General features: G+C 43.8%; 1 protein-coding gene across 4 annotated transcripts in view; it reads left to right on the top strand.

The window, feature by feature from the left end:
* LOC147442844 (acyl-CoA hydrolase 2-like) overlaps window positions 1–12553 on the top strand; it is a 102317-nt gene that overhangs the window by 73077 nt on the left and 16687 nt on the right. For all 4 annotated transcript variants that reach the window (XM_086528857.1, XM_086528859.1, XM_086528858.1 and 1 more), the window contains exon 6: window positions 60–185. In XM_086528857.1, coding sequence (XP_086384983.1) covers window positions 60–185 — 126 coding nt within the window. The remainder of the gene's footprint in view (window positions 1–59; window positions 186–12553) is intronic.

Consider the following 12553-nt stretch of genomic DNA (forward strand, 5'->3'; position numbering starts at 1 on the left):
GGTGTAAGGTTTTTTTTGGGATATCTTCTTTTCCTTAGATGTCTAGCTCATGCTTCCAGGTTATCTGCCTCATATTAGGGCACGAAAAAGCCAACTTACTTTCACCGGCATCCATTTGGTGTTCAGAGAGGGAGCATACTGGTAGTGCTGGTGTGGAGCAAGTTTTACAGCTTGAGACCCTTGAGGTATAACTTGTTCTCTAAAAACCTTGGACAATCAAGGTCTTTGTTTTTCTTTTAAAAAAAAAACTCCATATTCTAGAGTGCAACTTCGTAGGTGCAGGCTTTTGCACTTTTTGTCCTTTTTTCATGGTTATCAACTTCTTCCTGCGGCTATTTACTTGTAGATGTTATTTACTTGTATTTATGGAAAACACAGAAATATCTTGCAAGTATCTCAATTTTCAAGGAAATGGGGGTTAGGGGTATCAAGTAAATGAGAGGAATATATGTCACTTGAGGTTGTTTATCCAGAGGGATCAAGGGACAATCGTCTTTGGAGAAACTAGGGAAAGAGCCTTTCCGAAAGTATGGCGTGTGAAAAAGGGTGCCACGTACTAACATAGAGTATCAAATATCTTTGTGGTAAAGAGCCTTTTCTTTTATAAACAAGGTGGATAGTGTCACAAACTGGTGATGTGGCAGGCCCCCGGATACACACACCCTGCTGACATGGCAGCAGCCAGGAAAATGCGTTGACAGACTGACACGTGGCAGACTGTACGGATCCGTGACTGCTGACGTGGCAGTTTTTTTGTAAAATGCGTACTGATCTTCACAAATTACGCTGGCCAGCTTTTGGGCATAATGCTTTTGAGTTAAGAAACTTTTGAGTTTGAGATTTTGGGGCTCTCTTTTGGGCATCCCTTGTAAGAATAAATATGTCTGTTGGGCCCTCATTACTCAGAGCATCTGGACGCAGAGTCTGAGTGTGAGTTCCCGCAGACTCCCTTGTACTTTGCACAGAGATTAATATAAAAAGAAATACCGAAAGGGGTGCTAGTCTTTGGGGCCAATACCTCTTGGCACGGAACTACGCTGGGGCATGTCGTCTTTTGTGAACTGTTTTAAAGTGAATCTCTGCTGTGTCGCGGTAGAAACTAGACTTGGGGTGTCCAAGTTTGTTACAGTGGTATCAGAGCGCGGCCGATTTCTCTTCTACCGGGAAATCCGATCCTTTTCTCGCGACACTTATGGATTCCAACAAGAATCAGTCGACTTCTTCTGCATCTGCTATGTGGGAGATCATGAAGAAGATTTTGATGATTTAACAGAGGAAGAGTACGGGCCACCTCAACCTACTTAGTACAAACTTCAAGAGATGGAACGTCGACAGGAGGTTGACGAGTGCACAAAGCAGATGATTAAATTTGCGAAGGATCCTCAGTTTGCAAAATTTTTGTCTCAGCAATCCATCGCAGAAGTGCACAACCAGTGGCAGAAAGCCACAGAACCACCCATCAAACCGGCAATCAAGAAACCTCCTTATCCGAGGATGTTTACAGAGCAAGAACTACAAGAGGTGGTTTAGACACAAATCAGTCGGTCTTTGGACGCGAACAATGAATCCAAAAAGAAATTGAAAAAGCACAAGAAGGGGATTGACTACCCTGGTTATTTGGGCCGTTAATCTTCTTTTGCATCTACAAGAAATCAGAAGAAGTGTGTATGATTTGAAGGACTAACCAGCTCTTCTTCTTCTTCTTCTTCTTCTTCCGACAGTTCTTCTAGCTCTTCTGACTCGAGCGAGGAGGATAGAAAAGGCAAAAAGCGAAGCAAAAATCAAAGCTTCGGAAAGGGCAAGCAAAAGGCAAAGAAACCAAGATTTTGCCTAGTTTCCAACAGTTCTACAAGGGAGTCATCCTCTGACAGTTTGGACTCCGATGACCATATGTTTTATGCAAAGAAGAAGCATTTTTACAGAGCCAACCAATATGACTTCCTTGAAGACAAAAGCAAGAAAGTAAAAGAATTTAAAGAAGGTGGACATTCGATTAAATTTGAATCCTTTTCTGGGTTTCAAAATGCTCAGAGGGATTTGGCCTTCATTCAGCAGTTTGACATAGCCTTCTTTGGAGGACACTACTCAGAACACTCCAAGATTAGGAGGGCTACATCTCTCTTCAAAGGCAATGCTGGAACATAGTGGTCCACTCTTCTTCTGAGAAAGGAAGCTCCAGTTAAGTGGTTGAAATTCAAAAGGCTCTTTATTTCTTCTTGGCTGACTCGAGACTACGAACCTCTTGGAATCATCTTCGGATGACCAAGGGAGATTCTTTGGACGCTTATTGCGAGAGATTTTGGAACTCTTTTCTACCAACCTCTTCATTTAAGAAGGTATCTTTTAAGGAACAGATTGAGCGGTTTTGCTACGGACTCCCTACAGAGATCCGAGACTACTGCCTGGAACAAAAGTCAAATTCTATTCAAGAATTGATGGGTCATGCGAAACGGGGTTTCACGATACATTCGGGAAATTTGACTTACCCCACTGATGAGATCTTGACTCAGAGAACCCAACAGACCTCTCACAACGAAAGTAGAAAGAGAAAGAGTTCCCAAAAAAAGAAAGATAAGGATACACGACCCCGGCTCACTCTTCGAGAGAGGGCCAATTACATCAAAGAAGGGAAGTGTTTTAGTTGCGGGGAACATGGGCACGTCTCCACAAAGTACCCCAAAAAGGCACAGCAAGAACAAATTGAAGACAGGACAGAGAGTTCGAGAGCAGTAAAGGAACGTGGCAGAAAAGGCAAGATGAAAGCAGGACTGGTTCCAGATTGCATGGGTACTAACCCAAGCCTGATTGATGAAAGTACAGAATTTTGCCGAGCTTGGGCCGATAGGATGGGACCATCGGCAAAGGCAGTTGTAGCGGCACCCAGACGGGACATAGCCATTACACTTGTCATTGACAAGCTTCAGTTGCATTGTCAGGGGTATTTGGGACACGAGGACTTTTACATAATGCCCTTGGAAGGTTGTGACGTCCTCCTAGGAGTCCCTTGGTACCATAAGAACAACAGCGTGGTCCATAATCGGGCAAAGAAAGCAACTTTGACGAACGAAAAGGGCCGAAAAGTTGTACTTGATGTAAAACTAAAGGGCGAGTGTGTCCTTATTGTATCGGCTTCAGCCATTTCCAAATTAATGAAATTCAGTCTCTCTTTACTCGATCTACTTGAAAGAGTTAAATGATGAACAAGAACGAACATGTCTGAACTTGATAGAGAACGCCAAGATTTTCTCCACTCATGCCGATTGCTTCTATGAGGACCTACTAGGCGAGTTGCCACCATCTCGACCCGAGGATCATACCATTGATCTGATACTTGGAAGCACACCACCGAACCGGCCACCTTATCGTGTTAGTTGAGCCAAAATGAAGAGATTATGAACCAAGTGAAAGACCTTCTGGAAAAGGGTCTTATCTAGCCGAGCACTTCACCGTACTGCTCTCCGGTGTTGTTGGTTTTAAAGAAAGACAGATCTTGGAGAATGTGCATTGATTACAGAGCTCTCAATAAAATCGCCATCAAGAACAGATTTTCAATTCCAAGGATCAATGATATTCTTGACCGACTACAGGGATCCTCTTGTTTCAGATTGATTTGGAAAGCGGATATCATCAGATCCGAATCGCACCGGGAGATTTCTACCCGACAACCTTTTGGACGAGCTTCGGTTTGTATGAATTTTTGGTGATGCCTTTTGGCCTTACCAATGCTCTAGCGACTTTCAACCAAATAATGGATAGGATTTTCAGAGAGTATAGATCACTTGTCGGCACTTTCTTTGATGACATTATAGTCTTCTTCACGGATGAAGCAGAACATAGACATCATCTGTTGCAAGTCTTTGAGGCATTGCGAGATCACAAGTTAGTTATCAATGCCAAAAAGAGTAAATTTTTCTTGCCGGAGATACACTTTCTGGGACACATCGTCTGAGCAGTAGGAGTACAGATGGACCCGGCCAAGATTGAGACTATACGTGATTGGCCTGATTTGAAGAATGTTCATGAAGTTAGAAGCTTCTTGGGCTTTGTTCTTACTACTGGCGGTTTATTCGAAAGTTTGCAGAGGTAGCTTCCCCTTTGCACATTCTGACATAGAAAGGAGTCCCTTTCTTGTGGGGACCCACAGAGGTGATTGCCTTTCAGACATTGAAAGAGAAATTGACTACTGGACCAGTATTGACTTTGCCGGATTTGCAAAAGTCATTCGAAGTATATTGTGATGCTTGTGGTTGTAGTCTGGGAGCGGTCTTAATGCAAGAAGGCCATGTGATTGCCTATGAAAGCCGATTGTTTTCAAGGCCAGAATTGACAGCACAGATCTACGAGAAAGGACTTTTGGCAGTGATCCACACTCTTAGTCAGTGGCGACATTACTTACTCGGAGCCGATTTTACGGTCTTCACTGATCCTCGAAGTTTATGCTGCTTCTTGTCACAGAAGTAGCTTTCGGAAAAGCAGATGTGGTGGGCTAACATCTTGTCACAGTTTCACTTCCAGATTGTCCATGTTCAGGGACAGAAGAACTTGGTGGCAGATGTTTTGTCTTGGAAGCCGCTAGTCTTGGCTATTTCCGCGATTCATCATAGAAGCTTCAAGGACACGGTTGATCAGTACGCCACAAATCCAGATTTTTCAGATGTATTCACTCGAATACAGAATGGGGAGGTAGTAGCGGGATATCCCATACGGGATGGCTACTTGATGAAGAAAACGATGTTGTGCGTTACACAGCCATTGAGGGAAAAGGTTCTGACTAAATGCCATTGTCCACCTTTTACGGGTCACCGCGGCATTGACACCACCTTGAAAGGTGTGGAGCGTTACTTCTTTTGGCCGAGACTCAAGAAGGATGTGGACGACTTTGTATGCAGTTGCTTGGTATGCCAAAAGGTCAAGTTTGACAAGCATAAAGCATAGCAATTGTTATAGCCTTTACCCATTCCCACCCGCCTTTGGGAAAGTATTACTATGGATTTCATTTTTGATCTCCGTGTGGGCTTCTGCCGCACGTATCGAAGCAAGGGTCTTGTCTAACACTGTGTGCGAGCCACAGATGGCTCCAAGCACGCAACTAGCCTAAACTAGTAAGCTCAAAGATGACAATGGTGTGTCACTCACCGCTCTACGCTTGTTGTTGTGGAGGATTCCTCGTCGCGAAGAAGAGGGAGCCGCCGCTGTGCCGCGCTCAATTGCCTCGCCGCCGTCGTGCCGCCGCAATGCTTGATCATCACGGGAGGACAGGCCGCAGTGCTGTGATGGACGGGCGATCGAGCAACTGAGATGGGGAGATCCAGACGCCCACGACTGCGGAGGACTACAGAGCATCGACGGAGGCTGCATCAGAGGATTCGGATCACTTTGGCACGATGCCCGGTCAAACTACTGACCATGGAGGAGATTGATGAGATTCGCCAGCGACCGATGTTGGATTCCTCGCCTAGCAGTTCGGGATTCCATAGTATTTTATTTTTGTCATTTTGTCATTTCTGTCATTTCTGTCATTTTGTCATCTTGTTACTCTGACTTTCTATCAAATCCACCACATTGTAACTTTCTGGTCTCATAGGTCACTTTGGCCTTTTGAAGACGTTAATATAACATTTCATTTCATTGGGGGTTACATTCATCGCAGCATCAGGGACCTTCTCCATGACAGAGGCAGCCAGAGATGGACTTACCAGAGGATACGTATCACTAGCTCTGATGGAGAGACAGTGCCACCAGGCCCACTTCCAGGAGCCCCGGACGAAGGGGTGGCTCTTTGACACACTGGTCACACCTGCACTCATGTATGCCTCGGCCATTTGGGGACCGAGACTGGCAGACTCAGTATGGACACAGATAGAGAGGCCACAGATTATTATGATCTCCAGGATGATTCGTGGCAAGCCATCAGTTCCACACGACATTATTAGAGCTGAGCTGGCTGCACCACCGATGTTGGTAGAGGCACTCTTTCAGACTGTTTGCCTTCTTCACAGATTCAAAGATATGGATCCAGCATAGAGACTTCATTGCATCTAGAGAGATGGCACAGGCAGGGGACACTAGCTCATGGTATGCCCAGACAAGAGATTGGCTAGCTCAGCACGGTTTTGATATCGATAGACTACCACCACTCCAGTATGACACCTAGGCCCCGACCTATTCCCTCTCACGCTTTGAGCGGAATAGGGTCATCAGACAGGAGATATGGAATACATATATTCAGAGGACATGGCACAGGCCCACAGACACCCTACCTCCTAAAATGCTATATTACTATGAGCATTTTCTGAGGTTCTCATAGCAAGGATTCATTGAGATTCCATTATACATGCAGGAGTACATGCCACATCGACTTCGGGTCAGCATTGGCCAGCTACGAGTGTCATCACATCAACTAGAGATTGAGAGTGGCAGAGCTAGAGGCATACCACGAGAGGAGCGTACATGCCGGATCTGCCATACGGAGGTGGAGAGTGAGGAGCATTTTGTCATGAGATGCCCAGCATATACAGAGCTGAGAGAGAGATATGGCATTGGAGACTCATTACAGCAACATATGATAGGCCGAGAGCAGAGGAGGTTTGGCCAGTTCCTGGTTGCGGCTTTAGAGGTTCGAGAGCAGTTGTTACAGCCACGCCAGAGTCAGGATAGCAGGACATAGACTACCATCACACAGTTTTTCCGACGAGCAGGGCCAGACCCCCCCACACTACCTACATAGAGTAGAGGGCTTACCCTTCTGCAGGCAGAGTCTCAGAGGGCACGTTGGAGACCGAGGCTCTCAGGATACAGGACACATGGGTGTCACTAGAGGGAGATCTCGAGGATACTAGCTCTACACCATCAGTATCTAGAGCAGAGTCATGTACCAGCACCAGGGGATCCAACATTCCAGAGATACCTGAGCAGGCCACCACCGATGTACCACATTCTCTACCCTACATATGTTGCTTGTTTTTAGATACCCTCCCTATCATCTCATGTTGGTATCACCTTGTAGCCCCTAGTTGAGCCTGATGATGCGTGAGCACACCTCGACACGAGGACCCACACTATACATTGTACACCACATGCACCACCCTACCACACCCTTTTGCATAGTATAGGCTCATTTCAGTTTGTACCTTTTTTTTATTTTTCGATGCCTCGAGCATCAACACATGTATATGATATTGTCTCATAGGTCGAGTTTGGCCTTTCGAAGACGTTAATAAAGCTTTCTTTCTTTCTTTCTTTCTCTCTCAAGCAGACACACACACTAGTACACAAAGGAGACGAAGAAGGAGATCGAGCAAGAGCACTCCTCTTGTATTGCAAAAATGAGAGAATGACCTATTTTAGGTTTATATTGACTTTTATATGGGCTTGCCCGTTCACATTTGGGTGCCCACACTTAGCCAATCTTACCCAAACATTATAGGTTCCAATTTTAGAGCGCGCCTTTCATTGGCGATCACTCTTAACCATTCCTACTTGACTGACAAGCCCGGCCAATAACATAATACACTACTTAAAGCGTGTTAATCAAGAACCTCACTATGCGTAGATACTCATCTTGTGCAAAAGAATAAGCATGTGCCATTGGAGAAACATTCGCTGCTGGGTAGGGATCACTAGTTATCCATAGACGTATCAACCATTCTGACTCCTCAAAATTTCTCTCACACGCAAGTCTCTCTATCAAATCCCATTCTCAAGAAAGTACAGGGTAGCAGACGTGAAACACTTGAGAAAAATAAAAAGGGTACCTTTCATAAAAAAAAGAAGCGCATGCCTCTGGTGAACGAGCCATCTCTGAGAATACAGATAGATTTGGTTAGGCCTTTAAAACATAAGAGTTGTTTTCATGTGCTGCTTGATGTGACATGATGAATTTGGACTTATGTGTAGGATCTGATAGGGTGCTCTCTCGTGCTAGTCGCTCTTGCTTTTGTACTATTTGTTCTTTTTTTTTTTGTTTGTTTGCTAGAACTAGTATAAGGCTATGTATATACAGTCCCTCAATTGCAGAGTTCAGATGTCAGGAAAGAAAATTTGAGAGGATGGGGATCCAAAATATTGACGTGAATGAGGACTCCCCCCTTCCTTGGGTAGGTCATACTGTTTGAAATGTGCTTGTCACCCTTTGAAACCAATTGTTCCAGTTGGTAATAGGTGATGATTTTTGCCAGTAGTTTTCTATTACCTTAGGTGCCTCATCGAGTTGCAAGGGTGGTAAGGTACTCTCCCAGGATCGAACTTGAAGTGGTTCATCAGGTGATTGTTGAACACTGGGAGGTGTGGATTCCTTTGTAGTTTCATGGAGGTCCACTATTGTAGGTGGAGGCTGTGGAGAAGCTTTTACCTCTATGGATGCATTACATGAGCAGCTAGAAGCTTCATGGGACTCCCCCCTTCCTGAGCTAGGTGGAATAATTTGATTTTGCCTTGGAACCCAAACTAGCTTTGGAATAGGTGTGTAGCATTCTGTGATCTTTCCCTTTCCATGGTCTGCCATTGGCTTTGGAGTTACACAAATTGACTCACATGGTTTTGTAGGTGATAGGGAAAGACACATTTTACGTTTAGGTACCCAAATTTGATCATTTCCATCATAGTAGCCTTGGGTCTCTAATAGTCGTTTTGGAATCGATCGTGATTTGGTCTTGACTCTCCTAGAGCCCGCTCTTGGTTTTCTATGAGAAGTTTTTGTTAGGAAATATGACGTAGCTAAATAGATATTTGAGTAGATTACTTAATGGAGAGAGATAGATTTCACACACAAGAGATTATAGAGTAGAGAGACAGAGAGAGTACACACGATATACGTGGTTCACCCAATGTGGGCTACATCCACGGGAAAGCAGCACTCAATGGCTTTAGTACTTCAAAACAAGAAGTAGTTTACAAAGGGATTATACCCCTTAATGGAGCTCCCGCCTTGCTTCACTCTCACCACCTCACATCCACCTTGTTGCATCAACTTCACACTATGAAATGTGTGTAGAGATGGCCTCCTTTTATAGGCCAATAGGGCTGCCCTCTCTCATGAGAGGCAGCCATGTGTAGCCGCCCTTGTGTAGATAAGTCCAAATCAGACCCTCCAATCCGTCCATGTGTGGCCGCCCTTGAGAAGACAAGTCCGCTTTTGAATTCGGCCACCGGCCACCGGCCATTGACTACCGGCCACTGGCCAACCGGCCAACCGACCGGTCGTTTTCCAACCACTTTCCGGCCGTCGTCCGGCCATAATATTCCGGCGGAGCCAGTCTCGAGCTTAGGCTCGAGACTGGGCGTGAAAAGTTTTGTTTTTGGCGAGTGATTTTATTTTCCGGCGAGTTATTTTTCCTCACGCACCATGGCTTCTCCTCATAATGGGGCCTTGCGTTTTTAACACAGAAAATTACAAGGGGTAAATAAGGCTCCATACTTAACAATCTTCTACTTGGCGACTGATCTCCAAACCAAACGTGTGACGCTTTCCATCCTAGCTTCTTATCCTTGAATGCCGATTAAAGATGAGCAAAAGCTCAACTTCTCCTTGTTGACCACCTTTGTAAATATGTCTGCAGGATTTTCACTTGTATGCACCTTTCCTAGCTTTAGCTGTCCCTCTTCTAAAAGAGTGCGTATGAAGTGATATCTCACCTCAATGTGCTTTGTCCTTGAATGAAAGGCTGAGTTCTTCGCAAGATGCATAGCGCTTTGGCTATCACTGTACAAGACACAATTGTCTTGTTTGAATCCAAGCTCTTCTAAGAATCTGTGAAGCCATAGAATTTCTTTGCTTGTGTCCGTCATTGCTACATACTTTGCTTCCGTGGTAGAAAGTGAGACCACTTTCTGCAGCTTTGAAGCACAGCTTACTGCTGTGCCTCCAACCATGAAGATACAGCCAATAGTGCTCCTTCGAGTATCTTTGTCACCTGCCATATCTGCATCAGCATACCCTTCTAGAAAAATATCAGTTCCTCCAAAATACAAAGCATTTGTTGTTGTCCCTTTTAGATATCTAAGTATCCACTTCACAGCTTGCCAGTGCTCTTTACTTGGGTTGTCCATGATCCTACTCACAACTCCCACTGCATGTGCAATATCTGGCCTTGTCAGACCATAGCATACATTAGAGAACCTACCGCTGTAGCATATGGAACTTTAGACATATAGGCTATCTCTTCTTGTGTCTTTGGACACATATCCTTGGTTAGTTTAAAGTGACCAGCCAAAGGTATAAAAACTGGTTTTGCATTTTGCATTGCAAACCTTTCTAGTACCTTCTTGATGTAATTCTCTTGAGATAGCTTTATTGTCTTCTTCGTCCTCTCCCTTGATATCTTCATACTAAGTATCTTCTTTGCAGCACCGAAATCTTTCATTAAAAAAGATTTAGATAGCTTCTCTTTTAGGTCTTTGATGTCCTGCATGTTAACACTTACAATCAGCATGTCATCAACATACAACATTAGAATGATGAACTTCCTATCTCCCAAATTCTTCGTGTAGATGCAATGATCCGAGTTGCATCTTATGAATCCATGATCCAACATCCATCGATCAAACTTCAAGTACCATTATCTTGATGCTTGCTTTAAACCATACTAGCTCTTTTTTAATCTGCAAACCATTTTCTGCTTACTTTTTACTTCATACCCCTTTGGTTGAAGCATGTAGATTTCCTCCTCTAAGTCACTGTGAGGGAATGCCATATTTACATCCATTTGCTCAAGATTTAGATCATGAGCAGCCACAAGGCTTAAGACAAGCTTAATTGAGTTCATTTTTACAACATGAGAAAATTTTTCATTGAAGTCAATACCGTTCTTTTGAGAAAACCCTTTTACCACAAGCTTAGACTTGTACCTTTTCTTCTCACCTTCTTCTTCCTTTATCTTGTACACCCATTTGTTTTGAAGTGCCCGCTACCTTTAGGCAACTCAACCAACTCCCATGTTTGGTTGCGATGTAGTGAGTCAATCTCTACTTGCATGCTCTTCGTCCATTCTTCTTTGGATTCGTGTTGCATAGCTTCTTCGTATGATTTTGGCTCTTCAGAATCTGAGATCAAGAGATGGTTGAAGGAAGGAAAAAAACCTTTCTCGAGGTCTACTTGCTCTTGTAGATCTTCGGGGAATAGGTTGAGGCTCCTCATTTGGTAGACGTTGTTGCACATTGTCACCGTTTGCAGTCCTCGAGTCTTCACCGTCCTCAAGCTCTATGTACTCATCACCTGTTTCTTTTGTTTGTTTTCTTTCCAAGTAATCTTTGTACATATTTTGTTCATTGAAAATTACATCCTTACTTCTAAAGATTTTACCATCTTCAGGATTCCATAGGCGATACCCAAAGTCACCTTCTCCATAGCCAATGAAGAAACACTTTTTGGACTTTGCATCTAGCTTTGATCTTAAACTTCTATCTATGTGCATGAAAGCCTCACAGCTGAACACTTTGAGAAATGAATAGTTCACCGGTTTACCTGTCCATGCCTCCTTTGGAACTCCCCCATCCAATGCCGTTGAGGGTGACGGGTTGATTAAGTACACAGACGTACTTACTGCTTCTGCCCAAAGCTCAAGCGGTAAGCCTGCATGTAGCCGCATGCTTCGTGCTCGCTCCATGATTGTTCAGTTCATCCTTTCCGAAATCCCATTTTGTTGAGGTGTTCTTGGGGTTGTCCTCTGCCTCCCAATATCATTGCTAGCACAAAAGCTTTCAAAAGCTTGGTTGCAATATTCGCATCCATTGTCGAATCTGAGGCACTTAACCTTGGTACCTGCTTCATTCTCCACAAAGGCTTTCCACCTTTGAAATATGGAAAACACATCAGACTTATTCTTCATGACATAAACCCATGTTTTTCTAGTCGCATCGTCTATGAATGTTACATAGTACAATGAGCTACCAAGTGATGGTGTACTTGCAGGACCCCAAACATCAGAATGAACCAATTCAAGTTTTTTATTTTTTCTTTCATTTCGTGATTTTTGAAATTTTATCCTCTTTTGTTTACCATAAACACAATCTTCAAAGAACTCTAAGTCCACTTCTTTCAAACCTGGTAGAAGCTTCTTTGTTTGAAGGATTTGTATTCCTTTAGCACTCATATGCCCAAGCCGATAGTGCCACACCGCACTGTCAACTCCTGTAGCTATTGCACAAGTTGAAGATTGCGTGTTGATACTACACGAGTAAAGTGTACCGACCTTTTCTCCCTTGACAACCACCAAAGATCCCTTTGAGATTTTCCACCATTTGTTTTCCGAGTGCAATGTTGTGACCTTCATCGTCCAATTGTACTGTAGAGATCAAATTTTTCCGAAGAGAAGGAACATGTCTAACATCTTTAAGATTCCATTCATTTCCGTTAGCAGTTTTGACAGAAACTATACCTTTGTCGACAATCTCACAAGCTTCATCATCTCCCAAGTATACATACCCAAAATTATCTTTGGTGTAATCTTGGAAATGTTGCTTATGTGGTGTCGCATGGAATGAAGCCCCGGAATCTACTATCCAGAAAATAGGCACATTGTCTAATGAGAGAATTAGAGCATCTTGCTCTACTTTA

Source organism: Adiantum capillus-veneris, chromosome 14 (genome assembly GCF_014529385.1).
Source record: "Adiantum capillus-veneris isolate H3 chromosome 14, ASM1452938v2, whole genome shotgun sequence".
NCBI classification, from domain to species: Eukaryota; Viridiplantae; Streptophyta; class Polypodiopsida; order Polypodiales; family Pteridaceae; genus Adiantum; species Adiantum capillus-veneris.